Source organism: Ictalurus punctatus, chromosome 14, assembly GCF_001660625.3.
Source record: "Ictalurus punctatus breed USDA103 chromosome 14, Coco_2.0, whole genome shotgun sequence".
In the NCBI taxonomy this organism is placed as follows: domain Eukaryota; kingdom Metazoa; phylum Chordata; class Actinopteri; order Siluriformes; family Ictaluridae; genus Ictalurus; species Ictalurus punctatus.
Genome location: NC_030429.2, coordinates 11,606,137 through 11,632,394, shown reverse-complemented (window position 1 = coordinate 11,632,394; position 26,258 = coordinate 11,606,137). Strand labels below are relative to the sequence as shown.

Sequence of the window (26,258 nt, the reverse complement as noted above, 5' to 3'; positions counted from 1 at the left end):
TATTAGGCCTTTGATGGAGTAAAACCTTTCTTATCAATCTGATTATTTTAACTTCTGATTGGACCTGATTATATAATAAACATATTTAAATCATAATCTGATCAAAGAAATTCTTCTATACAACAATTAACACATTACAAACATATTACTGCAATTTTGTAAATCAGAATTTCTATCTATCTATCTATCTATCTATCTGACCAAAAGTATCTGGACACCTGACCATCACACACATGTGTGGTGCTTCCCCAAACTGTTGCCACAAACTTAGAAGCACACAATTATATAGAATGTCTTTGTGTGCTGTATTGTTACAATTTCCCTTCACTGGAACTAAGAGGTGCAAACATTTTCCAGCATGACAAACTTGAGTGTCCTGCACAGAGACCTGGCCTCAACCCACTGAACACCTTTGGGACAAATTAGAACGCTGACTGCACCCCGGGTCTCCTCACCCAACACCAGTGCCTGATCTCACTAATGCTCTTGTTGCTGAATGAGCACAAATCCTCACAGCCACGCTCCAAAAACTAGTAGCAAGCCTTCCCAGAAGAGCTGAGGTTATTATAACTGGATGTTCAAAACGCACATATGGATGTGATGGCCTGGTGTCCAAAAACCTTTGGCCATTTAGTCAGTCTATCTAGCTATCTAACTATCTAGCTCTTTCTCTGACCCATGTGTAACTTATAGTTACTATAGTTACTATAAAGTTATTATTGTTATACTATGAAACTAGTATGCTCATATACAGCAATCCAGTGTGGGAGCACGGTGGCTTAGTGATTACCATGCTTGCCGGTACAACCTCTGGGGTTGGGGATTCAAATCTCACCTCTACACTGTGTGCATGTTTTCCCCATATTTAGTGGGTTTCCTCCGGGTACTCCAGTTTCCTCCCCCCATTTCCAAATTGTCCATACTGTGTGAAGTGGTAACTCAGTGGTTAAGATGTTGGACTACTGATCAGAAGGCTGTAAATTCAAATACCTGTACTTCCAAGATTCCACATTAAATTAAATAAATGTAAGTTTGGATTAGGGCATCTGCCAAATGCCATAAATGAAAATACAAATGAACGTGTGTCTACACACACACACACACAATCCTGTGTACAATATGCAGTACGGAAAATGGATGGATAGATGAATATAATCCAGTGTGCAGAATGATAATGAAATGAACAGAGAACCTTTTCTATTCAGAACTCGTTATTATGGCTATACATGGCTGAACACTTACATTATAGGGAAAGTCTGTGACGTAAGACAGTGGGCGGTCTCTTCTTGTTGTATTCCACTTTCATTCATCAGTGTGTTGGAGTAAAGTGTGAGACTGCGCCGAGTCCTTCTCCTGACAGACACTCCAGCAGAGCACGGGCAAGGTGAGATTACCCATGGATTTTTAATAAAACAGGGACACAGTATAGCACAGAGATAAACTATAAACCGGTAGCTATAGTATATGTATGCTAAACTGAAGTGAGGTTCATACGGTATACCGGTACTGAAACTAGGTTAACGTAGACGGCTCAGAGCAAAGCCACTCATGAAGCGTATTCTACAACCCTGACATGTAGACCAAGACGTTTCAAAGCTACAGTAAGCTATATTACTGTTAATTAAGTTTCTGTTTTATTATAGACAGGGAAATGCCATATCAGTTGCCCGTTATGTAACTTTTTTTTTTTTTTTTTTAAGATTATTATGTAAATGCATTTGCAGCAGTTTGTTGTGGGATTACAGGTCATGATTCCTGCAGGCGGTGACATTGTTATTGTTTAGTCAACATGACTACAAACACAGCGGTGTTGTGTTGCACAGCAGGGGCAGTAGGTGCCCGGCATGGTTCCAAACAGAGGTCATTTCTAAACCACTTTATGGCTGTGTGATCCTGTGCAAAAAAAAAGAGAGTCACCCTATTAGTATTCAGTATTTCCAACATCAAATCCACAGCTTTGCATTCAAACTCCAGTGCCATCCATGCTTTTACATTTAAGCGTGCACTTTTTTTGTTAAAGCGATAATAAATACACGTATGAAGCCTACAATTAAAAAAAGAAAATATGTTTAAGGTCGATGTAAAAGTGCGTTATTGTGAATGCTCTGTATATCTGCAACAGTTTCTATTTTGGACGGAACCCACATGATCAGACCGCACAGCACTGTGCTGGTTTTCCACATGCTACAACACGGTGACCTTTCCCCTAGTTTCCTGTGGCATCGGCATGTCACGTGACCCAGAACCGCGCGCGCGGATGGATGAAGGAGGTGGAGACTTCTGCCTTTACTGTTACCGGTGTCTTTCTGTGTCCTTCAGACGACTTCTGATTCTTTCACATCTCATGTCAATAACATTCCCTTCACATTAACTACGCAGAAGAATTCTGCACATGCTAGGTGCCATGAATGTCATTCAACAGTACATCCCAAAACCAAATAACAGGGTACAATGTACACACAATATATCCACAGCGTTATATTTCCCTTATTTTAAAGAATGTTTACGCATTCAAACGCGCCTTGTGTTTACCCTGTGCACAGGAAGCTTGTGTTATTCACGTGACAGAGAGCGATCTGTTTCCATGGTCGCGGCAGAGTTATCACATGACACCATGGCCAGGTTAACCCAGGTATTTAAAAGTTATGTGCTCTGTTAATTTACACTAAGGCCATTACAAGTCTTTATGTGCCTGTACTGTACAGGCAACACTCCTGCAAGATAGTATGCATTAAAGTTTGCAGATGCAAATAATAATAATTTTGTACCACTACATCCTGAAGTTAAAACACTTCAGGATGTAGTGGTGTCTAAATTACTAAATTATTAGACCGCTTAATTGTGTCCATAGTATTTAAACAGTTGCTGTGACCCAAAATATGATAGCAAAATATGATCCCTACTGAAAAAGCAGCTTCGCCTGAACAGCTGGAAAAACACACACAGCTGGTCAAACTGGCAGAAAGAAATCATTTCTGAATTACTGCTACTAATGCAACATAGTAGACAAGTTGCTTTTAAGTAAATAACACAACAGTAAGGCACTTAGAAAATCCTAAACATTTAGACAAGTTTAGACAAGTAATAGGGAAGCTGGAAAACAATTTGCCAGCTCGGACATTGTTTTGGCAGCTGGTCAGATCAATCTGGATTTTTCATCAGGAGTGACACAAAAGTTCTTTAATCCAGTTAAACACTGTATTAATCATTAAGGATTTATAGTTCTGTTTAATAATAGTTTGTATGTGAAACTTAGAGCAAGTTGGGCAATGCAATCTCATCTCTCTTAGATAAGTTGCAGGTCCTAATTATGTTATTCACAACACAAACTATAGATAGGTACAATCTATGTGCAATAATAAAGTGTGATTTTGTTCTGTAGTTGTTATTAATTTTTTTTTATTTGTTCTGAGAAATGACTATATCAACTTCTAGGCAAATAGGGAAGAAACCAAAGTCCACTCCATCCTCTGCATGAGGTCAGTAGGGCTGTTAGTCATAAAATAATTTTGCTTATGCTTTGTATGAGTAATACACCAATGTAATCACATAGAAAACTGATTTCAACCAATGCTTACACGTCACCCACTTGCTTTTTTTGTTGATCACTAACTTATATCAGACCTGCTCCTTCAGCGGTGTCCATCTCCTTCAGCTTTTTTTTTTAAAACTTATTTACAAAATTTCATAATTAAATAAAACCAAAATCTTCTCACCCGACTGCCCTTCGGCTCTCTTAAATAAATTTTGCATATCTACTGGTTAAAAATCAGGGCCTGTAAAATAGTGTTATCAACTCACTGAGCTTAAGTTAGTCTAAACACCAATTAGTTTGGCTACTGATGTAATTGTTTGGATATGCTGAAGAGATATATAAAAGCAAAGAATATAATGAGTTATCAGTAAAGTTATTCCTGTCTTTTTTTTTTGCTTATTCACACTTCCACTATTGCTGGAGTTTCTTAAAATTCCCACTGAGGTCAAATTAGTTTGTCTAGTTTGTTTTAGTTTGTTTGGCATGTCAGTTGGTACTAATAACATTAGTGCTATTTATACCACAGCTCTGTTGAAATCTCAAATCTGATGGTCCAGAAGGCATTGATTAACTTTCTCGGCTCTGACAGTAGTCCTGGCTGCAGGGTAAATCAGAGGTTTATACTAATATGCTCGTTCTAAAACATGATCATATCTATAGTAACAGGTCATATACATGGACTTGTATAGAGGACACTCCACATCAGCTAAGCCTAAGATTAAGCAGAATTAAAAACAATATTATTTCAAATATAGCCATTGATATGGTGAGGTGTTTGGCAAGGAGATGTTTATTTAACGTTTATGGAAATTTATGGGGTCATGGGTATCAATTCTTTGTAACAGTTTTCTGCAATGGAAGAATCTTCAGGACAGGGAATGTTGAACTTTCCATTTTCTCTGTCACATGACAAGCAGTAATGTTTTTGGCTTGTTTGCTTCAAGGGAGAGGGGTAAAAAAGGGAAAGGCTGATGAGCAAATGACTGTTTATAGGTGTCATAAATGGAGCTAACCTATCTGGCGGTTATTCCACAACATTGTGCAGGGGCGTAAGGAACATAACATCAAATGAGTATGTTTTTACACGAGCTAGAGAGCGCTTGCACTTCTTGCGAAGGCTAAGGGTCTATAGGGTGGATAAAAGTATTATACTACTGTTCTATAGAGCAGCTATTGAATCTATTATCTGTTATGGTTTTACAATACGGTTTGGTAATCTAGCCGTTAAATCTAGGTCACGACTTCAAAATGTGGTTAGAAAGAGCTGGAAAAATAATTGGCATGTTGCCTCTAACTTCTCTACAAGAGATTTTTGTGAAGTCTGTAAAGAATCAGAGCCTTAAAATTATTGGTGATCCAAGCCATATTCTTCATAAGGAGTATGAGCTGATGCCTTCGGGCAGGAGATATAGGGTCCCAATCTATGTAAGTTGAATAGGTATAAATTTTCGCTAATTCCACTGACAATTAAATTATTGAATAATAACAAATGATTTTTGTGTGTGGGTGAGAGTAAATGTGTAATATGTGGGGTATTGTGTTATGTGTAGGTATAGTGAAATATGGTATGTTATATGGATGAAGTGTAATTGTATAGTGAACTGTTGTATGTTGACCTGCTCTCTCGATTGCCCAAGACAAATTTCTCCTATGGGAGATAATAAAGGATAAACTAACTAACTAATTAACTAACATTAAACATATGACAAAAGGATGTGTAGTTTATCGTGGAAATTAGACAACACTCGCAGACTCGTCCTCTGAAGGTAAAAAGGTTTATTACAGAAAGATGGTTAATACAGGATAGAATAAAGCAGGATAGAATAATGAGAGCGCTCTGAAGCCCTTGTACTAAACTACTACTATATATATGAAACGCAGAGCATGACATAATTCTGTGTACCGATAAGAAGCAGTTTGAGGCAGTTCAAACAGGCTTTGTTTTAGGATATTGGACAGACGGACCTCGAACAGAAGAAGATGTTTGTGTCTCTGTAAGCAGATAAACATTCTGTACTGATCTCAGTGACATGACATGGCCTTCTTAGGCATTATCCTCTGATGAGAATGAAATAGAAAAAGAACAAAACTATTACAAAGTAAAAATGAGTAATTTCCCTCATATTTCCCCCATTTTATCATTACAAAATATGATAACTAAAATTAACAGAGAAATTACAATGCTGTGAGTACATCAGAACTTCAGAATCCTTTCATGGTTCAACTGAATTCATCATAAAACAGACATAATGAAGGCGCTAAGGGTTTTTTAGCGGATATAAAGTATCCTGTAGTCAAACAAGCTCATTTAAGGTGAAATGAGAGTCGTCATGGCCAAAAGAATATTTACAATAAGTGTGAAATGGATGTCAATGGGTCGTGAAATGGATGTCAACGGGTCGTCATCATCAGTGTTGCTGGGAGAATCTGATGCCCAGTCAGGATTAGGATACAAGTCAGGTTGGTTATCATAGGGATAGTAATCAGTCTTTGTCACCATCAGTGTTTGGTCATTAGTGATTTCAACGAGAGTGAGAGACTGCTCCGAACGAGAGAAACAATACAAGGCAAAATGAGCAAGACAAGAAGAATTATTGCACCTATTGGTAGACAGACGGTTAATATCCACGAGCCCCATCCCCCGAGTACTGAGTTCAGCCAATCAAACCCCGTCTCGCTAGTCTGCGGAGGGTTGCATATCGCAGACCGCATGTGTTCAATGATAGAATAATTATTATGTGTCTGTGTGATGCAGGGACATGTGACGTTGTGTGGGTGTGTATATGCAGATCGTTGCTCGTGAGCGTAGGTCCTCCTAGAGGCCTCTTGATAGAGAATCACTTTCTAGTCCTCCTGTCGGAGTCCCGTCCTCTCCAGCTCAATGCTTGGCTCTGGCGTCCTCCTACAGTGGCTGGCACGCATCCATGTGGCTCTCTGGTTGACCTTTACCACGGAGCGAGTGACGAAAACAATCTAGAATGGCCCCGACCACCGTGGCTCGTTCCACCTGGTCCTGCGGAAGTCCTTGATCACGATCCACTCTCTGGGCTTCAGATCATGCGGTGGACCCGTGGCTGGAGCTGGAAGTGCTGCCTTTACCTGCTTGTGGATAGAGTGCAGAGCAGAGGACAGGGTTGCACAGTAATTTAACATTGCATCATCACATGCTGCAGTGTCAAGAAGAGGAGCTGTCACAGGTCCAATTCCTGTGTGTGGAGGTTCCCCAAACAGTATCCCAAAGGGGCTAAGCCCATCCTAAGCCTGTTTCAAAACAGCATTTGCTCAGTCTAATGTCCCATTTTCTCTCTCTACCACCCCACCACTAGCTGGATGATATGCACAGTGCTGCTTTAAGTCAGTACCCAAATATTCACCCACCTACTTAAGGGCATGGCTCACAAAAGGTGTGCCATTATCACTGGAGATTATCACTACTGGGTCTGAGTCCTGTTTGGACGTAGGGACGTGGCCTTCTCTACCTTCAAACCTCAACCCACGTTATGAGCAAACAGTGTAAACAAAAAAATTATTTAATTTTTTTTTTTAGAGTAATTAGAGAAACCAATGCTTTATCGCAGCTATCATTCCCCCTTTTGACGCATGGCCCCTGCCATGCTTCAACTTTGAAGACAAGGACAGCCCTGGGGGCACCGCCAAACTCCGTCAACAACCGTGCAGCCTGCTTTGTGCCACACAGCCTTTTCCTCGTCTGCGTTGCCCGTGCTTGGAGGTCTGAAAGCTGTAAAGAAGGAGTGATTATTGTCTTTTGAGTTTTGGGACCATAGATGCAGCTGCTTGCTTTGCTGCACTGTCCGCTAGAGCGTTTCCTAGGAAAACAGGGTCTAATTTGTTAGTGTGTGCATCACATTTGCATACTACAATAGTTTTGGGGAGTAGGACTACATCCAGCAGCTCAGAGACTAGTTTTTGGTGGGCTATGTGTGTTCCTGAACTCGTCAGGAAGTTCCTGTGATTCCAAATTGTCCCCAAATCATGTACTACCTCAAAGGTATATCTACTGTCTGTGTAGATATTTACTGAATGTCCCTCAGCATGTGTTCATGCCTCTATGAGGGCATACAATTCAGCTGCTTGTGCTGAAAGGTTTGATGGGAGACGTCCTGACAGACGGTCTCATGTGCGGTCACTGCTGCATAGCCCACTCGATTTTTACCTGTCTCTGGGTCATGTGACGCTGACCCGTCCACAAAGAGGATCAGATCTGGGTTTTCCAATGGAACATCCTTCAGGTCGACTCTAGGGGAGCAGAGTTCGTTAGTCAGTACAACACAATAATGTGATTCCCCGTCTCCCTCTGTTGGAAGAAGAGTAGCAGGGTTAAGGACAGTACATTGTTTTATAGTGACATTCGGCATGTCTAGTAGTATAGTGTTATGGTGCAGCCACCATTGGGTGGAAAGGTGTGAGGTTTTCTGTTCAAGTAGGAGTAACAACACCTCATGTGGAACCAAGAGGTTCAATTCTGAGTAACCTACCAGGTCTCTGGATGCCACCACAGCTTTCTCAGCTGCTGCTACTACACGTACACACGGGAAACTCTGCAGCGACTGGATCCAACTTACCTGAGAATGAGCTGTCCAACCTGTTGCATATGCCATCTCTCTGAGTGGTGCTTGTAGAATGGTATAGTTTAGAATGAAAGTTCTGCGATATGAACACATACCTAGGATAGATAGAACCCGTTTCTTTGTCCGAGGCTTGGGAATCTTCTGGATTGCAGATACTCTTTCAGCTGAGAGTTCTTTCCCTTTGCAGAAATGTCATGACCCAAGAAATCTCACTTCTTGTTGTACATACTGTAATTTGGAGAGACTGGCTTTGTGTCCCTCTTTGGCAAGATGCTGCAACAATTTAATGGTGTCAGTTTCACATTGTGCCCTGGAGAAAGTGGTAGAGGTGCTAAGCTGTCCTTTAGCATTTGGTTGTATATTGTTAGTGACTCACAATACCCTTAACACAAGCGAGTGAAAGTGTAAGGATGTCCGTCAAATATGAATGCAAACCGAAACTGATTGTCTTTATCAAGAGATATACTGAAAAAACGCATTAGCTAAATCTACGACTGAAAACCATTCGCTATTTGCTGGAACCTGGCTTAATATAGTGTAAGAATTTGGCACGTCTGGAGCTCTCTGTTTGACTGTTGCATTAACCGCCTTCATCTTATCATATGCCAACAACAACAAATGAGCACAGGCTCTAGGCTTGTTATGCTTGGACCATTGATAAACACAGAGCTCTGTTTCTTTAACAAATGGAGTTCCCAAAGATGAGTCATCAGTTATTGATACTCCCTGAGATGGGGACATCAAATTTAAGTGTAAAACACACATTAAGTCCCTGCCCAGTAGATTGACTGGACATGAAGATGAAATTAGGAATTGGTGGATTACTCTTTTCCCATTTTCACCTTCACAAACTAGTGGTTCAGAGAAACGTTCTAATACTGAATGTCCTGTCACACCCATGGAGTGACCGTGAACTCATTTTCGGGGATTCTTTTAATTCGCAGTGTTTTATTACTGAATATGTTGCTCCTGAATCTACCAAAAATGTGACACTTTGGCCATTAACTACAAGAGATATACATGGTAACCGTGTAAAAGGAGAGGCATTATACTTTAAAAGGTTAAGGGTCATAACTGGTTCAGACATTTGTGAATTGTCAGTCTGACTAATGTTGGATGTGGGTGTGGGCATATATTCCTGTTCTTTGTGAGCTAACTGATAGTTTGGGTGTCTGATGTCACCTCTTCTGTTCCCAGGTGCCTCACCCTTCCCTTAGCTCTGCCCGTCAGTTCGCATCTGCTGTGGACAGTTTCTTGCAAAATGTCCAACTTTTTCACAGTTGTAACAGTTTAATCCTGGTCCATAGCCCTGATGGCCAGGTCTTCCTTGTCTGCATGCTTTTGGTCTTCCTCTCCTCTCCATCTTTCTTTCATTTGCCTCTGGTAGGAGCTTCTCCGCATGGATTGCATACCTCTCCACTTGTGTGAGGTTTCCGGTGTCCCAGGTGATACATTGTTGTTTGACTATAGCGGCAATTTCTGGTTTAATGCCGTTCATAAAGCTGTTTCTGAGATGTGCCTCCCATGCTGTGATTTTTGCCTGCCCGTCTAGAGGAGCGTCGGGTTTCTCCAAACCTGAGTTTGCGTCATGGATCTCAGTGAGCCGGGACAGGTACTGTGATACAGTCTCTGAGTTTTTTGCTTACACATCGCTATTTTTGTCATGTCCAGTCGCACAGGAAAGGTGTTCATCAGCCTCTGTTGGAAAGCCATGATTTGTGCTCTGTACCTTGCGTTGACTCCATCATCCCACTGTGGGTTGATCAGGCGGACATCGTTCTCTGGGAATTCATGTGAAACCTTGACCCAGTCCGTGCCAAGTTTTGCCATGAGCAGTCGTCGTAATTCATGAGTGGTGTGTCTGAATTCTCTGCAGAATATCCGAAATTCATCCCCAAACAGATGTGTCATGCTGCTCCTGATGTCTTCCAATGTCCAGGGTCTGTGAACTAGCATAGGGCCTCCTTCTCTGGCCACTTTTAGCATTGGGGCATTTACCACGGCGTGCATTGTCCCTTCTCGCTCCGACTTTGTTGTTCTGAAGCCCTCGGGCAGCAATGTTGTTGGTCCTTTCACTTGGGATCTCGGGTGTAACGCCACCGGTGAAGGAAGATCGGCTGGAGCATAGTTCGGTGGGGGTTGGTGGCTCAGTTCTGACAGGTTCGGATGGAGTGGCGTAGGCTTGGCCGCTTCATTGTGAGGAGGTGCCCCTGAAACTGCAGGTTCCTCCCTCCTTACTGGCTGTGGGCATCGTGGTGGGGCGGAGTCCAGGTCGGGATTGGCTTTCTGCAATTTAGCACACTGAGAAACAAATGATGGCCCTGCCTGACATTTTATCTCTCTTTTATGTGCCTTGTTCTGCCATTCAGCAGATGTCTTCCAGTCAGCCAAAAACTGCACTTTGCTCTTTGTTTTAGGGGTCTCTCTCTCTCTCTCTCCTTTGTCTCCAAATTAAGTTTCAGTTGTTCTAACTGTCTGAGGCTAAAACTACCTTTTTCAGGAAAAGCACATTCTTTAACCCATACATCATATTGGTTCAAACATCCTTCCCCATAATTCACACACATAAACGTGATATTAGGATCAACATATGAACACCCTGTACATAGCAGAGCATGTGTCACAGGATGTGCTTTGCTACATGTTTTTCGAATATTTTATTTATTTATTTATTATTTTTTTCTTTTACAGCTTCTATAAATTTCAAAGTTTTAATCAATTTAACGTGCTATGAAAATCAAGTGAATATGCATTCTCGTGCACAGACAGAAAAGGTTCAAAATGTGTGCCAAATCTCTAGATATTTAATTAATCATATAACTTATAGGTTCAATAGAGCAAACCTTAAGAATGTAAAAGTGTTTACCTGTGAGGGCGAGTCCACATACAGCAATTTGGTAGGACTTCAGTTCTTTTAACTTTTTTAAAATTATTTTTTATCTCAGTAAAATTTGCGTTAAATTTGCCAAATGTATCATGTACCGCTGATGTGATGGAATGGGGCATGCCACTTGATAATAACCCGCCGCAAAAATACTGCGCCTCTTGCGCTTCTTAATAAGTATTCTCTTTACTTATTCATTGCTTGAACTGGACTCTTAGTTTTGAAGCTGTGATCTAAGAAACACCAATATCTCTGCCGTCGCAGAGGCGAAGTTCCCGGAACTTCTTATAAGAATTCGCTCCATGTAATACTTCTCTCAATGTAATACACACATTTCTTATATCATTGAATCCCTTCCATACAGACAGCAATACACAATGACTTCATAAAATTCTCATTCTAAATCACTGACTCCCTCTTCCATAGAGACAAGTATACACAATGACTTCATAAAATTCTAATTCTAATTCTAAATTCTTGATGATTCCTACCTCTGCACAATAAAGGGCAAACCGCCTTTGCATCAACACAGACTTCAGGGTGAAACTTTTCTACGAGCGTCCTCTGGTTTGCTTGTTGTCCAGAAAAGCTGAAAAGACTCGCGCAGCCCAGCCAGGAGAATCCAAATTGTCGTGGAAATTAGACAACACTCGCAGACTCGTCCTCTGAAGGTAAAAAGGTTTATTACAGAAAGATGGTTAATACAGGATAGAATAAACCAGGATAGAATAATGAGAGCGCTCTGAAGCCCTTGTACTAAACCACTACTATATATATGAAACGCAGAGCATGACATAATTCTGTGTACCGATAAGAAGCAGTTTGAGGCAATTCAAACAGGCTTTGTTTTAGGAACTTGGACAGACGAACCTTGAACATAAGAACATGTTTGTGTCTCTGTAAGCAGATAAACATTCTGTACTGATCTCAGTGACATGACATGGCCTTCTCTTCTGCATTATCCTCTGATGAGAATGAAATTGAACAAGAACAAAACTATTACAAAGTAAAAATGAGTAATTTCCCTCACAAGTTCTTTACTAAAAATTTAATAGTGGGCAAAATGTTTGGGGTAAAAAACACTTTGGGATGTGTTGATAATGGAAAATAATCTACTCTGGGTGGTAACAGTAACTCTGCTTTGCATCAGGCCACATCCCACAACCCCATGATTGATTATTTTCCTGCAGCAAATGTCCTTTTCTTTACCTCATCTTTAATCGTAAAATTAGCTAGCTAAAAAGCAGATAACAGCTACATAAACACTATAAGCTATATAAGCCATAATTTGCCACAAATTCATATTGCAGCTAGAGATCTTCTCTCTATAACTGTCTCCTATTTTAATCTGTATATGATCTATTTTGAAGAAGACCTAATGTTCACTGTAGCTTTTAAAATTCTGTCAGGCCCTAGAATGTCTGCTTTGACGTAATGTGAATTTTGAAACATGATAGCATGGTTAGAAAATGATTATGGAGTCAGTGTTAGAAAAGATTCTGAATACTATGATGATGATGATGTTCCTAAGCTGCTGTGAGTCCCCCTGACAGTCCTGCAATAGGAATTCACAGTCAATGCTGTGTCAGGGTTCTTGGGTGGGAATTGGCAGGAAATTTGTATGCATACGTCATACGCCAGCTAAAACACATCACACATCATCCCACCCCAACAGAAGGATGACAGGCAGGAGATACAGCTACTCAGAAGACAGAGAGAGAGTAAGAGATAATTAGGCTTTTTTTGCTGAACAAGTAAGGTATTTATTTGTTCAGCACTTTGATGGGAAGCTAGTAAATAATAGCCAATTTTTATTCCTGGTGATGCATTTGTTAGCCAGTTGTTAAGCTGTTTTAGCTATTTGGTAGTGTGATGATTTATGCTTATTTCTGCATTTCAAACTCTGTTAAAGTGGTCAAGAGCAAAACAATCACTACTTCAGTTTCTCGTTGTTGTTTGTCATTTGGACAAATCTGTCTGTTTATTTAAAGTAGCTGGCTGATGTCTAACTGGTGGCATTTCAAACTCTCATATTGGATGAGTTATTGGATGTTGTAATGAACATTTCAACATAGAGTTGAATATCATTTTAAATTTAACTTTCAGTAAAAGGCATGTCTTGATGTTGATACTAATTATTTCATTTTACAGGGCATGATGTGCAGATCACAGAATGAGTAAAAAGTTCTCATCAATATGACGAAATGAATTATAGATGCTTTCTCTTCCTCAGACAGTGAGTTTTCGGAGGCACCATGGCAGAAGCTCACCAGGCGGTGGCCTTTCAATTTACTGTCACGCCAGATGGCATTGATTTGCACCTGTGTCATGAGGCCTTACGGCAGATCTATCTTTCTGCCTTACACTCCTGGAAAAAGAGGTTCATTAGGTTCAAGGTATTTTCATAGCATCTCCTCTGATAAAGGGAATGTTAGTATTGCAATGTTTATTGCTTTATATGACCTATTAGGAATGCCCATGATCTTATAGTCAGTTGGTATAATAACAATAAATCAACTCATAAATTAGTATCATTTATTTTGTCTTTGTGTTGTTGATTTTTTTGTTGTGTGTTTATTTATATAAAAGTGTTTGTTTTGTGGTGAATAATTGTGACACTCTTATGGCTGTAAGTCCATGATAATATCTTTCCACAGAATGGTGTTATGACTGGAGTTTATCCTGGAAGTCCTTCTGGGCTCCTAGTTGTGGTTGGGGGTTATTTGACCTATACAAAGTATGCAAAGATAGACCCAACTTTAGGACTCTTCACTAAACTGGCCACCAATTTACCAGTCAGGTAAGTAACTGACATGAATTCATTTGACATACTGTGTGTAACCAGTATAAGAAGAAACTGATATTTTATGGCTGGGCATGAACAGGTTTTAACTTTACATCTATTGCTGTAACTCAGCAGTAACTGAGACCATCTTAGCTCTGTAGATCCAGTTACTAATACTTGCTCAGCAGCTTGTGTTACTAAGTAAAATAGTACCAGGTTTGGAAGGACAGTGTAGTGCTGAATATGTAGGGGGCAAAATTAAAGAGCTCTTAAAAGAAGATGCGAAAACACATCCAGTTGATTGGTTGACATCCAGATGTTTGAGGATGATTGCTTATAATCCATAATAACTCCCATCTGTTAAAAGCTTGAAAAATATGCTAGAGCAGATGCTCCTTTGCGATGAATTAGCTATGTCGTTTTGCTTGGTTAATGTCAAAATCTTGAAGAATTTGACATTGGGCATGTTTCCAGATAGATGGCTGTTCTTAGTATAAATTAAATATGCAACCAGCTGGCTTAACAGTCTTTTGCATTCTGAAAAGGTATGGCTGCTTATGATCAGGTTTAAGACATGTGGGTGCATTAATGCATTCAGACCTTGGAGAAGTTGGCACACGCCAAAAATGACATTTTTCTTCTTTTCTAGCCTAATTTAATGGTTACTTATTAGAGACTATTGCTACTGAATGTGGTCATGTTTACTTTATTTTCTTTTAGCATTGAATACAAATGGTTTTGAGATGGAATACAAATGGTTTTGAAAAAAAAAAGAAAGGTGTGGTTGTAGAACTGAACTGATTGTAGAATTGTGCTATTATGTGAACTTAAAAGGTGTCAAAGCTTTCTCACTGGTAGCAGTCTGAAAAGGTCGATCATCACCTGCATGTCTGAAATTGTGGAGAGGCCATCGTTGTAAACAGCTCTGTTTCTCTGCAGTAAGTACATAACGGAGGACACCCAGCATATCGTTGGTGGAATGTTGATTGGTACAGGGGTTTGGGTCACTGTCATCTTTATCATGAGGAACATCCTGAAATCTCTGCTGTCCTGGCATGGCTGGATGTACAATCGCCATGGGTCCATGTCCATAAGTACCAAAATTTGGCTGGTGAGTTCACTTTGCCAGTGTAAGCAGAAATGAATGTCTCACTAAGAGTTTTTTCAAAAACATTTTTGTGTCCTCTGAAAATGTTTGTGCATTGCTGTGCCCTTGTTGTTGCAACACTGTTACTTGTAGTGTGTACCTGGAAAAGCTATGTACTGTATTTGTCCTTCAGAGCTTGTTAGTAGGTTTTATGGCATGTTGTTTTGTTTTCATTCCACTTGTTTGATGCCTGTTATCACTGCAGGTACTGGTGAAGTTGTTCTCTGGACCTAAGCCAATGCTGTACAGTTTCCAGAGCTCATTGCCACGCCTACCCGTGCCCCCTGTGACGGACACAGTGCAAAGAGTGAGTCTCGAGCTGTTTAACAGAAAACAAGAATGAAGCCTTTACAAAATCGAAATATGAATTTTCTCATGCCTTTCAACATAAATTGGTTATTTTTGCAAATTTTGTTTTGGGGTGGATTTTATGAAAATGTTGCTGAATTTGGATTTCAAGGTTACAACCTTTTATTCCTTTGTTTTTTAAATAAACATTAGACTGTATTTTGGATATCGGTGAGTGAAACACTCAAGTGATTTTTTACTTAGATTTTATTCATAAGATTGTTTTTAACTGTAATGTTAGGGAAGACATAATATCCATCCCTGTTTATCTATCTCTAATCACTCTTTAATGTAAGATTTATACTTTTAAGTAATGTAAGATTTATACTTCCCTAGAAGATCTAGTCCTAGAATACTTCAGCACATTTCCCTATAGCAATGTTACTATGATTAAATAGGTTTGTAGAAAAAAAAATCAGAGACCTTTAGACATGTCTCTCGTTGGTCTAGTACCTTGAATCAGTGCGTCCTCTAATGGATGATGAGAAGTACAAACGTATGGAAGGACTGGCGAAGGACTTTGAGAAGAACTTGGGCCCCAAACTCCAGTGGTACCTGAAGCTCAAGGCCTTTTGGGCCTCCAATTATGTAAGTTGTCACTATCTTACACTGACTACCTTTGAGATGACTTGGAATTCATGTTTAAACTCTGCTATTGCTTTATTATGGCAGGTCAGTGACTGGTGGGAGGAGTATGTTTACCTGCGAGGACGTGGACCGATCATGGTCAACAGCAACTACTATGCAATGGTAAATATTGATTTGTTTTCATTTTCCCCCCAAATTCTGAAACTGTATAATTTCAGGTTTAAATGATTTAAAGCCAGGATTTTCAATGTTGTCTCAGTCTTTTGGACCCCAGTGTATAATATACTGGTATTTATGGATATTTTTATGATTTAATTATATAGTGGATAATTTGTCTAAATATCATATAAGCCTTTGTAACTATTATCAGAAGACTTCAAGTATCTTTGTTTTGTTTTTAATTCAAGAAAATGCTCAACATAATTTAATCACTGGTACTCAGAAATGATGATACAATATGTGTCAGAGCAGAACAGGAGCCTCCTACTAGCTTTACATTAAGTGTATGATCCACTAAACTTGACATTACAAGGTTATTATCTTTGCAAAGTCTTAAATCATATAAAATTGTATTTTATGAATATAAGGCCTAATATGTAAATTGTTTTAAATTCACATTAGATTTTAGCTATTTATTCTGTTTTCACACCAGCAGGCAACAAAGTCACAGGTAGCTATTCATTTCTTGCAGTGGGAATTTTGGTTAAAGAAATATAATGTCAACAGGAATTAAAAAAGTGAGATAGTAGCAGTTGTGACATGGCCACAAGAGACAAATCTTGCTAGTGTGGACTCAGGCTTGATTTGTTGGTGTTTGAGTCTACTAGTCAGGCTAGTACACACATAAAAATACAATTTCCTTACATGTGAGTTATTTCGAAGCATTTTTATATTTGGCATGTCATCACTGTCAAAAAAAAGCTTCAAAATAACTATGCAGAGATGAATTTTCTTCATTTTACACCTGCAGGATTTTTTGTACGTATTCCCTACTAATGTGCAAGCTGCCAGGGCGGGAAATGCCATTCACGCCATCATGCTTTACAGGAGGAAATTAGACCGAGCTCAGATCAAACCTGTGAGTTCTTCATTTCTCACCACAAACACCAACTCACTCCCTTGTACTCTAATATGCATATCACACAGACTTTTTAAGCAATACTTAAGTAGAACAGAGAACGTACCTACTTTACATAAATACTGTTTGCTAAATAGTGAATAGAGCACTATAGATATTTCCCACATTCCTTCAGTTATCTATTAGTTCCAGGGCTTGCACAATTAAATGCCCTTTGTGTTAATAAAAAAGCACAGACTCATTGCATTGGGGTAAAGTTCACTCAGAAAGAATACTCAGGAACCGGTTTGGTTAGATATCAGTATCCTAACCCCTTAAAGTCCCAAGTTCTTATTAAGTTATTCATAATAAAGCATATTAGGCCTATTGATTAACTACTATGAACCATTCAGTATCTACAGTGACCTAACAGGAAATTTTAGTAGTTATAGATTGAGAAATGTAGGTTTGAACTAAATTTGAAGCTAATATTAGTCTACTGACATTATATACATGTTCTTTCTTTTCATATGTGACATGAGACAGAGAATGAAATGATTATAAGTGCTAGATGTGCAGCATGTGCATTGATCTGTCATTCTTCTCCTGCAAAATTTCCATCTCTGTCTTTCTCATTCTCTCTCTCTATCTCATTCTCTATACTCCCACCATTTCTATCTCTCTATCTCATTCTCTATTCTCTCACCCTATCTATATCTCTATCTCATTCTCTATTCTCTCACCCTCTCTATCTCACTTTCATATTCCCTCACCCCATGCTCTGCGATCTTTTTCACGCCACTCAATCTCTCATTCTTATTCTCTCACAATCAATCTCTAGCTCTTTCTCTCACCTTTTCTCTCTCTCCTTTTCTGTCTATCTCTCTACCTTTCTGTACCTCTCTGCCTCCTCTCTTTCTTATTCTCTCCCCCCTTTTTCTCTCCCCCTTTCTCCCTCAGTCTCTCTTCACTAACCTTAACTGTGCATGATTATTAAAGAGCCCACCCTAAACAGTGCTGCATTTTGTTCCTTGCTCGTGGACGCGTCGGTGGTAAACGTACACAGGTTTACTTGCTGGAGAACAGAGTGCCGTTGTGTTCAGCACAGTGGGAGCGGATGTTTAACACATGTCGCATCCCAGGCCTGGAGACAGGTAAGAGATAGGGCATTCTTCTACAACCAGTGCTTAAAAAAACCCTGCAACAGACTGACCAATAACACGCCACCTCTCGTCACTAGCAGTCAATGCATTTGGCAGTTAGCCTTAGTAGTCCTTAGATATACGCATAATTTTATTTGGCTGCATAGTAGAATAACTATTTAAAATGAAAGCCATATTTTGATTCATAGTCTTACAAATCTAATGTTTCCTTTACATTCTGTAAGTGTCCTGCTGGTGACTTGAGGGTGCATCTCCATATACCTGAATGTGCGTCTCATTTCCTCTCACATCCATTTTCCTCCATCATTCTTTTCCATATTCTTTATCTCTGATCCTTTTCAATCTCTCCAGGTGGCCCTGTGGTTGAGCTGGTCTTTGGGTTTCCCTTGTGTCTGATATGTTAGTATCTGACTCTCCCTCTTGCTTTACAGCTCATGGTTCTAAACACTATTCCTATGTGCTCATCCCAGTATGAGCGTACGTTCAACACCACTCGAGTCCCAGGTGTAGAAGAAGGTAGCGCGCTCTTCTGTCCTTTGCTTGTGCTTCTTAACCGCCAGTCTGAAATAATCAATCATTTCAACAAACAGTGTGTGTAGGACTGGATTATAATGCATGTACCTGCACGGGTGTGATCTTGAGATCTGTGTGTGTTAATATTAATTTGATGTTCACATTTTTAATAAATAATATGAGTGGAAGAAAAGCAGAGATGAGTTTACTATAATGTTTTACAGCAGCAAGATGGTGGCATGATTATTCTTTTGATTGTTTTTACTACCACTAAACATTCCACCAATTGAAGGTGCATATCTGGTATTATTATTTTTTTCTTTCTTTGTTTCTTTCTTTTTTTTTTGCTTTGACTGGACATCATTTAAAAACCGGTTAATTGAGCTTTATGAATAGGCTTAAATGAATATTTACATTAAATATATTAACACACTGGCTGCTGTAAAATTATGATACAATTGCTATATATAAATTAGATGTTAACGAATGTGTTTGGCTTCGACTCACTAACCAGATCATTGTATTATTTTATACTGTGTGTGTGTGGCAGTCTAGGAAGACCTGATGATGTCCTAGAGTTCTGGCAAACAACCAAAAGAGATGAAAATTCAGATTTTGGTCAAAATCTTTCTGTCAATAATATACCTTTACATCTCTATAAGCTATAAATATATTTGAACAAAATTACATGTTTTCAATTACTTTTTCACATTGACTTGCAAAGATCATGTTGGATAAGGAGCCAGTTTGTAAAACGTAGCAGTAACAGTCAATTTACCCAAATAGGCCTTAAACTTTGTTAGTAAAGTGTGAGTTTCTCACACTGTGAATGTGTTAAGATTATTAACAAATGAACAAACCTCTTGTTCATGCCCATCATGTGGTTTGGGAATATGTAGTTTTCATCTCCACATTTGCCTTCATGTCACAGGCTCGGTGCTGGGGGATAATCTAAAATAGAAGTTTTGTAATTGCAAATCATCGTCCATGTGTAAAAGGTTTCACATTCAAACTTTGATTATTTCACTATGGTCACTTTCCAATGATGAAGTGGTCAGGTACAATCATTTCCTCTGCTAGTTAAGAAGTGTAATTAAATTTGACGCTGGATTCACATTGCTCTGAGAACTCCACACTTCTCCATATATCTCCACATGTAGATATCATCCAGCACGTGAATGAGAGCAAGCACATTGTGGTTTTCCACAAGGGCCGCTTTTTCAAGGTGTGGATGTTTTACGATGGCCGCTTACTGTTACCCAGGGAGATTGAGCAACAGATGGAGAGGATTCTGGCGGATACGTCCAAGCCTCAGGCTGGAGAGGAGAAGCTGGCTGCACTTACTGCTGGAGACAGGTGAGGCAAGGCTGCACGATGGTGGCTATAATGGTCATCAGCATTGTTTTGCTCAGTATGGAAATGATTTTATGTTATTATTCAGCCAGTACCAGCTCCCTGATCAGCAGTTTGAAATTTTAAGTAACAGAGTAAATAAAGCTGACATTACTGTCTGTATGACGTTTCATGTGTTCGACTCATGTCCATTTGGGTTTTCTGGGTTCTGTTTTCCTCCCACCTCCCAATAACATGCTGGCAGGTGAATCAGCTAAAATAGATGACACCCTAGGTATTCAGTGTATTCCAGGGATGGGCAACAGATCCACTGCTTCCCTGACATGGATAAAGCATTTACTAAAGAATGATGAATTAATCTAGTTGGATAACTTTACATAACTCACTAATATTGTGATTCAAAATCAATGAAGCCAAAAGTTACAATTATAATTTAAAATATGATTTATTGTGCAACCCTGAGTGAGGGAGCTGAAGGTATTGTACATGCAAAGCCTTGAGTGAAGACTTGTGTGTAACTTTTGCCTATTTGATCTGTGCTAAATTATTTGATCGCTGCCTAGTGGAAAGCTAAGCATGCATGTAATTACTGAAAAAAGTCTGCTTCTCCAGGGTCATTGTAAATGCATTTTTATTATGAATATAAATGACTTGCTTCTTGTTTGCATCTTCTTCTTTCTCTCTGCAGAGTGCCGTGGGCCAAGGCCCGCACTGAGTTTTTCAGTAGGGGAAAGAACAAGCAGTCCCTGGACGCAGTGGAGAAGGCTGCCTTCTTCGTCACGTTGGACGACACAGAGCAGCGTTACGAGCCTGATAACCCTGTGCGCTCCCTGGACAGCTATGCTAAATCTCTGCTTCATGGAAAATGCTATGACAGGTCGGGATATCGATTATTTTCTCATCAGTTCAAATTCAAAGAAGTTGAAGGTATTCAAGTGATGGTGTTTTTGTCCTAATGTTGGTAATGAGACTCCAAGTTTGAAGACTGTGTGTTTCATATGAAGATGAAATGTTAAATGTAAGTTTTTTTTTCTCCTCCAGATGGTTTGACAAGTCCTTTAACCTGATTGTGTTTAAGAATGGCACAATGGGTTTGAATGCTGAGCATACCTGGGCTGATGCCCCCATTGTGGGCCACCTGTGGGAGGTGACTCTCTCAAAATCACCCATACATGGATTTTATGTATTATTACAGGGGTGGACAAATCAAAAAATTATTAGCTAGCCTCTCAAATGGCAAATGGAAGCTCCAATGTGCTGCCCAGTCCCATGTTTACCCTAGAAACTGAGTAGGCTAAAAAAGTGTATGTAATGTGATATATTAATGTATAGTGAGCTAGTCAGCAAGGGGAATGTTGGAGCAAGTTGTTGGCCAACGTTTTGGCTATGATATGTCTTCATGTCACACATGAAAGATATTTTTGCGTGGTCCTCATTCTGATTCTGAGTCTTTCATTCATGTAAGTTAATTAATTAGCCTAGTAGAAATCATGCCCTGTAGTTACGGCATTTAGGTACATCACATCATGTGATGTAAAATGTGTCATCCCCCCATCTGGGAACTACAAAAGCAAAAACAAACAAACAAAAAACAAACGAATAGGCTGTCCACCTATGCTAGTGATTTGTCCGCCCATGTTATCATCAATTAATTACTTAATGATTAATTAGTGATTGGTCATGTTTGTGTGTGTGTGCATGTGTCTGTGCACTGCAGCATGTGTTGTCTATGGACCCTAAAAAGCTGGGCTACACTGACGATGGCCACTGCAAGGGCAAACCACATCCCAATCTGCCTGGACCCCAGCGCCTACAGTGGGACATTTCAGAGGAGGTATATAGTCACTCACATCTCAGCACCTGTATCTGTTTTTAGTTAAACGCTAACCATGGTTAATTTTGTGCTAAGCATTCTCATGTTTAAGTTTGTTTACTTCTGACATACAGACTGTATTAATGTGCTTATTTGCATTCTTTCTTTAACAGCTTGTTGTGTCTAGTTAAAGGACACGGTCATTTGTTTAGGTATTTTTATGTTCATTTTCTCTTTTCTCCAGTGTCAGTCTGTGATCAGCAGCTCTCTGGCGGTGGCTACTGCCTTAGCAGATGATGTAGACATGCACATCATCCCCTTCAACAACTTTGGCAAAGGTTTAATCAAGAAGTGCAAGACCAGCCCAGACGGCTTTATTCAGATCGCACTCCAGCTTGCTCACTTCAGGGTACATACACTAACTACTCTTCATAGCACTCTCACTTCAGATTCTATGCTTCAGCCACTTAGGATCAGAGTGTTTATGTGAGATTGTGTGACACTTCTTTCTTACCACAGGATAAGAGCAAGTTCTGCTTGACATACGAGGCCTCTATGACGCGTCTGTTCCGTGAAGGCCGCACTGAAACCGTTCGCTCCTGCACCATGCAGACTTGCGAGTTTGTTCATGCCATGATGGATGAAAAACAGACAGTAAGACCAGCTGCTCATCTTTTCACTGTTATTTGTTTTATAAGATTTTTGGTTTCACAGGCATTTCCAGTATTTTGAAATGTACACTCACCAGCCACCTTGATAAAGGTATTACCCAGTAAGGTCTTTTAAGGAGGTATTTGATAAGGTAACACCAGAAAGAGTTTTAGAATTTGTATCCCAAATGAATTAGAAAAAATCTATATACATGCTTACATTGCTCAGTGTAAAATACTGTACACTTAAATGGTTTTACTTTTAAAATATCTCCTATTCATTTGTGTTCATTTATTCGTTTACCTGTTTAGATGTGTGTGCCTGTTCTTATGTTTATCCACCCATGTATTAATTTATACATTTTTAATTTATTATGTATAACCTTACACCTACCATGAATATAGCACTTGATGCTGACATGGCATTAAACATGAAACACCTTCCCTTCAATTGCCACTTTAATATGAGCACCTGTACACTTGCTAGTTAGTCATGTTGCATCAGTGCAATGCATAAAATCATCAGCTGGACTTTCTCCACCATTTAACTGTTGAGTTTGTGTGAGCCTGTGCAGTGTAGCCACAGATTCCCATCCAGGTCAAGGTTAAGTGCTTTGTGTATTCTAAGATGCTTTTTCTCTCACCACGATTCTAAAGAGTTGCTGTAGCTTTCCTGTCAGATTAAAGTATTCACTGCCACATTACACCATTAAACACATTCTGCATATCAATCCATTTGTCACGATCTCCCCTGCAGATGGCGCTGCAGCGCGCGACGTGCACGGCGAGCCAGAGGGCGCATGCGTGCACGCGCTGTAAGTGCGCATGGACGATAGGGACTTTGTTTACAATGGACACGTGCACTTGTTTTGGATTCTGTTCTGTCCCCTCCCTGTTTAGTTATTGGCGGAGGTGTAAGGGTGTGTTTCGATTGTTTCCAGCTGCCTGAGTTCATGTTTGGTCGCGTTTGTTATTTAAACCCCTTGTGTTGCTGTGCATGTTGCGCAGTATTAAATGTGTCTATGAGTAAAGCTGTAACGGAGTGTATAGCTGTCGATATGGATAAAGTTCCATGTCCTGTTCTCGTTTCATGCCACGATTCCAGTTTAATGTTTAGACCTCGTTTAATGTTTAACCTTTGTTAGAGAAATAAAGCCTTTCATCTGCACTTGCTTTCCGCCTCCAAGTCCGTAACGTAACACTATTACCCCAATTAATTTTTTTAAACAAAGATGCCTACTTATGGATATGAAGACAGGACATTATTGGTGTACCACATTATAAGCTATATTTGCTTGTATATTAGCTATACATTATTACAGTGTAGTCAATGTAAGAGACAGAGAAAATGATAAGGAGTTTGATATTCTGCCAGTATAAAAAAACAAAAACATTCTTCTTTTCTAATTCTTCATTCAGAGAGAGGAAAGGCTGAGGCTTCTGAAGGTTGCAGCAGAAAAGCACCAGGACCTCTATAGAATGGCCATGACTGGCAAAGGCATTGATCGCCATATTTTCTGCCTCTATGTGGTGTCCAAGTACCTGGGAGATGACTCAGCCTTCCTCAAAGAAGTGAGATCCCATGTTCACAAACCTTCTATAAACAGGCAATTTAGGCTGCTTATGTTAGATAGTTTACAAGAAAAAAATTATACATAGTATATTGTCTTGAAATACATGAACTGAAATAGTTCTTGTGCTTTGTATATGTGTAGGTGCTGTCTGAGCCATGGAGACTGTCTACCAGTCAGACTCCTCTACAGCAGGTAGACCTCTTTGATTTGAAGAAGCACCCAGAGTATATCACCAGTGGAGGTGGCTTTGGACCGGTATGTCCACATGCACAAAGTAATAGAGCTCAACTACCTATATTTTAATTTGGTACTTGGAAGGATGACTTCCAGTTGGTACAACATGACAATCATCAGTAGCCCTAATAATTAAATTTAAACTGAAATCAAACTGAAATAAAAATTCTTATAAATAACTACTAAAACGTAATTAATATATAGAAGGTCATGTTTATAAAGATTTATCTACTTCCAAAACAGCGGCTTTAAGGTAAGTCTTTATGGTATATATACCAAGTCAAACCAAGGCTTATAGCAAATAAAGCAGAGGTGCTAGCATTAATGGGCCAGCTATACAATTTCCAATTTTTATTCAGCAAATATGAATAAAATACACCTAACAGAAAAGCCCATTCATATTTTACTCCTGGTAATGATTATTTTTTGCTTTCCTAAGTGAATCCTGATGCATGGCAGTAACACCTATGATTTGTGATTTAATGTTCAGGATTATATTTTGCATAGAACTGTACTATGAGAAATAACGATAGTCTGTTTACATCCTTTCTTCCAGTGGCATTGTGTATTTCTTACAAAGCCATTAATGAATGAAAATAGATGTTTAATATTCATGGCTTGGTCCTGGTACTAGGTGTTCAGAGTAAAAACTGCGGGCTTTCGTATGAAATTTGTTTGACTACATGCACATTTTTCTCATAATAGGTGGCAGATGATGGTTATGGCGTGTCATATATCATTCTTGGAGAAGACTTAATCAACTTCCACATATCCAGCAAGCGTTCCAGTCCAGAGACTGTGAGTATTACACTTTTAACTGTTACCAAATGAATGCATTTGGAATTTGCAGTGTTCACTGACTGTCCATCTTCATAGGACTCTCACCGCTTCGGGAGCCACATTAAGCAGGCCATGCTCGACATTCTTGATCTTTTCCAGTTGGACAAGAAGGCTGTCAGCTAAACTGTTCTTCTCTCTCCATATATAAAAAGGGTTTCATTTCATCGAATTGCTCTACATGTTAGAAGATTGTAAAAATTGTTGATTTGTAATTTATGATTGATAAAACAAGAGATGGGGATATTAAATATCATCAATAATGCATGGAAAAGGAGATTATATTCATGTTGTGTTCAGGTTTTAAGTGTGTAAACTGAAAGGAACTATTCAGTGGGCCATCGTTTATAATGGATTGCACCAGCCTTCCTTTGTCTTTTAGTAAACATGCTGAATTTCTCAGCTTACAGAACCCATATCTCTTCTTTTATATCGAACTGAATGGCAATTGCAACTTCAAAATCTAGATAACACTCTGGGGGCAAAAACCCAATATCTTTTTGTGCTGTGTCAATGCAAAGCAAATACAATGCAATGTTTTTAGCTGGTATTTTACTGTTGAACCTGAGGGACATATGACAGTGGCTAAGGACAGCCACTAGGGGGCGTCCTTAGAGAATTTACGCTTGGAGCATTTACTTGAAGGAAATTATTTTAAAGGTATCAGTGTCATTAGATTTCTTATAGAAGTAAGTAATTACACCTGATATAAGATTATTATATATAATATAGTAAATTATATTACAAATATATCTATTAAAAGTGTCCATTAAAACCATTTCCTGTAAACACAACTCAGGCAAGTGTTTCTGATTCTGCATCATGAGGTGGAAAAAACAACTAACTCTGGATACAAGCAGTGAAAGCACATAGCTGCTTTATGAATGGTTAAAAAGTCTCCAGAGTTAAACTCTTCAGGTTACTGCAAGCCTTTTCAAATGAGTCTACAAACAAGGGATAAATGAAATGTGTGTATGCTGTTCATTCTGAAAACATGCTATATATTTATCTATTGTTTTCTATAATTCATGAAAAGGTTGTACCCATGAGTTGCTTTACTTGTTTAGTCTGAATGGAAAGTGTAACTGAACTGTGTTGTATATGGTAACTAATGTATTTATATGACATTATCCGCAGAAACAGCTGTCATACCACAAAACAATAAAACATGTCAATGTCGAAGAAGAA

At 39.2% G+C, this 26,258-nt stretch overlaps 1 protein-coding gene and 1 long non-coding RNA gene across 5 annotated transcripts; one reads left to right on the top strand and one right to left on the bottom strand.

Annotated features, from left to right (window-relative positions):
- The first annotated feature begins 1,316 nt into the window (after positions 1 to 1,316).
- cpt1ab (carnitine palmitoyltransferase 1Ab (liver)) lies at positions 1,317 to 26,258 on the top strand. Of its 4 annotated transcripts, none has more exons than XM_017485734.3 (19): positions 1,317 to 1,384; positions 13,246 to 13,404; positions 13,666 to 13,808; positions 14,733 to 14,904; positions 15,146 to 15,247; positions 15,739 to 15,876; positions 15,961 to 16,038; positions 16,847 to 16,954; positions 18,000 to 18,087; positions 19,770 to 19,965; positions 20,651 to 20,839; positions 21,004 to 21,109; positions 21,680 to 21,796; positions 22,020 to 22,184; positions 22,295 to 22,429; positions 23,845 to 23,997; positions 24,141 to 24,254; positions 24,939 to 25,031; positions 25,110 to 26,258. In XM_017485734.3, exons 2-19 carry the CDS (start codon positions 13,264 to 13,266, stop codon positions 25,194 to 25,196), a joined length of 2,325 nt encoding a protein of 774 aa, XP_017341223.1. In that variant the 5' UTR covers positions 1,317 to 1,384; positions 13,246 to 13,263; the 3' UTR covers positions 25,197 to 26,258. The 4 variants fall into 4 exon arrangements, with proteins under 4 accessions (XP_017341223.1, XP_017341226.1, XP_017341222.1 ...); XM_017485737.3 differs by lacking the exon at positions 18,000 to 18,087 and adding an exon at positions 18,528 to 18,612 and having other exon boundaries at positions 13,242 to 13,404; XM_017485733.3 differs by having other exon boundaries at positions 13,242 to 13,404.
- On the bottom strand, positions 5,297 to 7,827 carry LOC128634976 (uncharacterized). The gene is made up of 2 exons (XR_008397884.1): positions 7,710 to 7,827; positions 5,297 to 6,637 (listed from the first exon to the last, which is right to left on the bottom strand). It is a non-coding gene; the product is annotated as an uncharacterized LOC128634976 (long non-coding RNA).

Excerpts from the sequence above, each read along its gene's own strand:
- cpt1ab (XM_017485734.3), top strand. The coding sequence starts at position 13,264 with ATGGCAGAAGCTCACCAGGCGGTGGCCTTTCAATTTACTGTCACGCCA. Across the intron at positions 16,039-16,846 it reads ACAGCAACTACTATGCAATG|GATTTTTTGTACGTATTCCC; the intron begins GTAAATATTGAT and ends TTACACCTGCAG. Across the intron at positions 19,966-20,650 it reads GCACTTACTGCTGGAGACAG|AGTGCCGTGGGCCAAGGCCC; the intron begins GTGAGGCAAGGC and ends TTCTCTCTGCAG.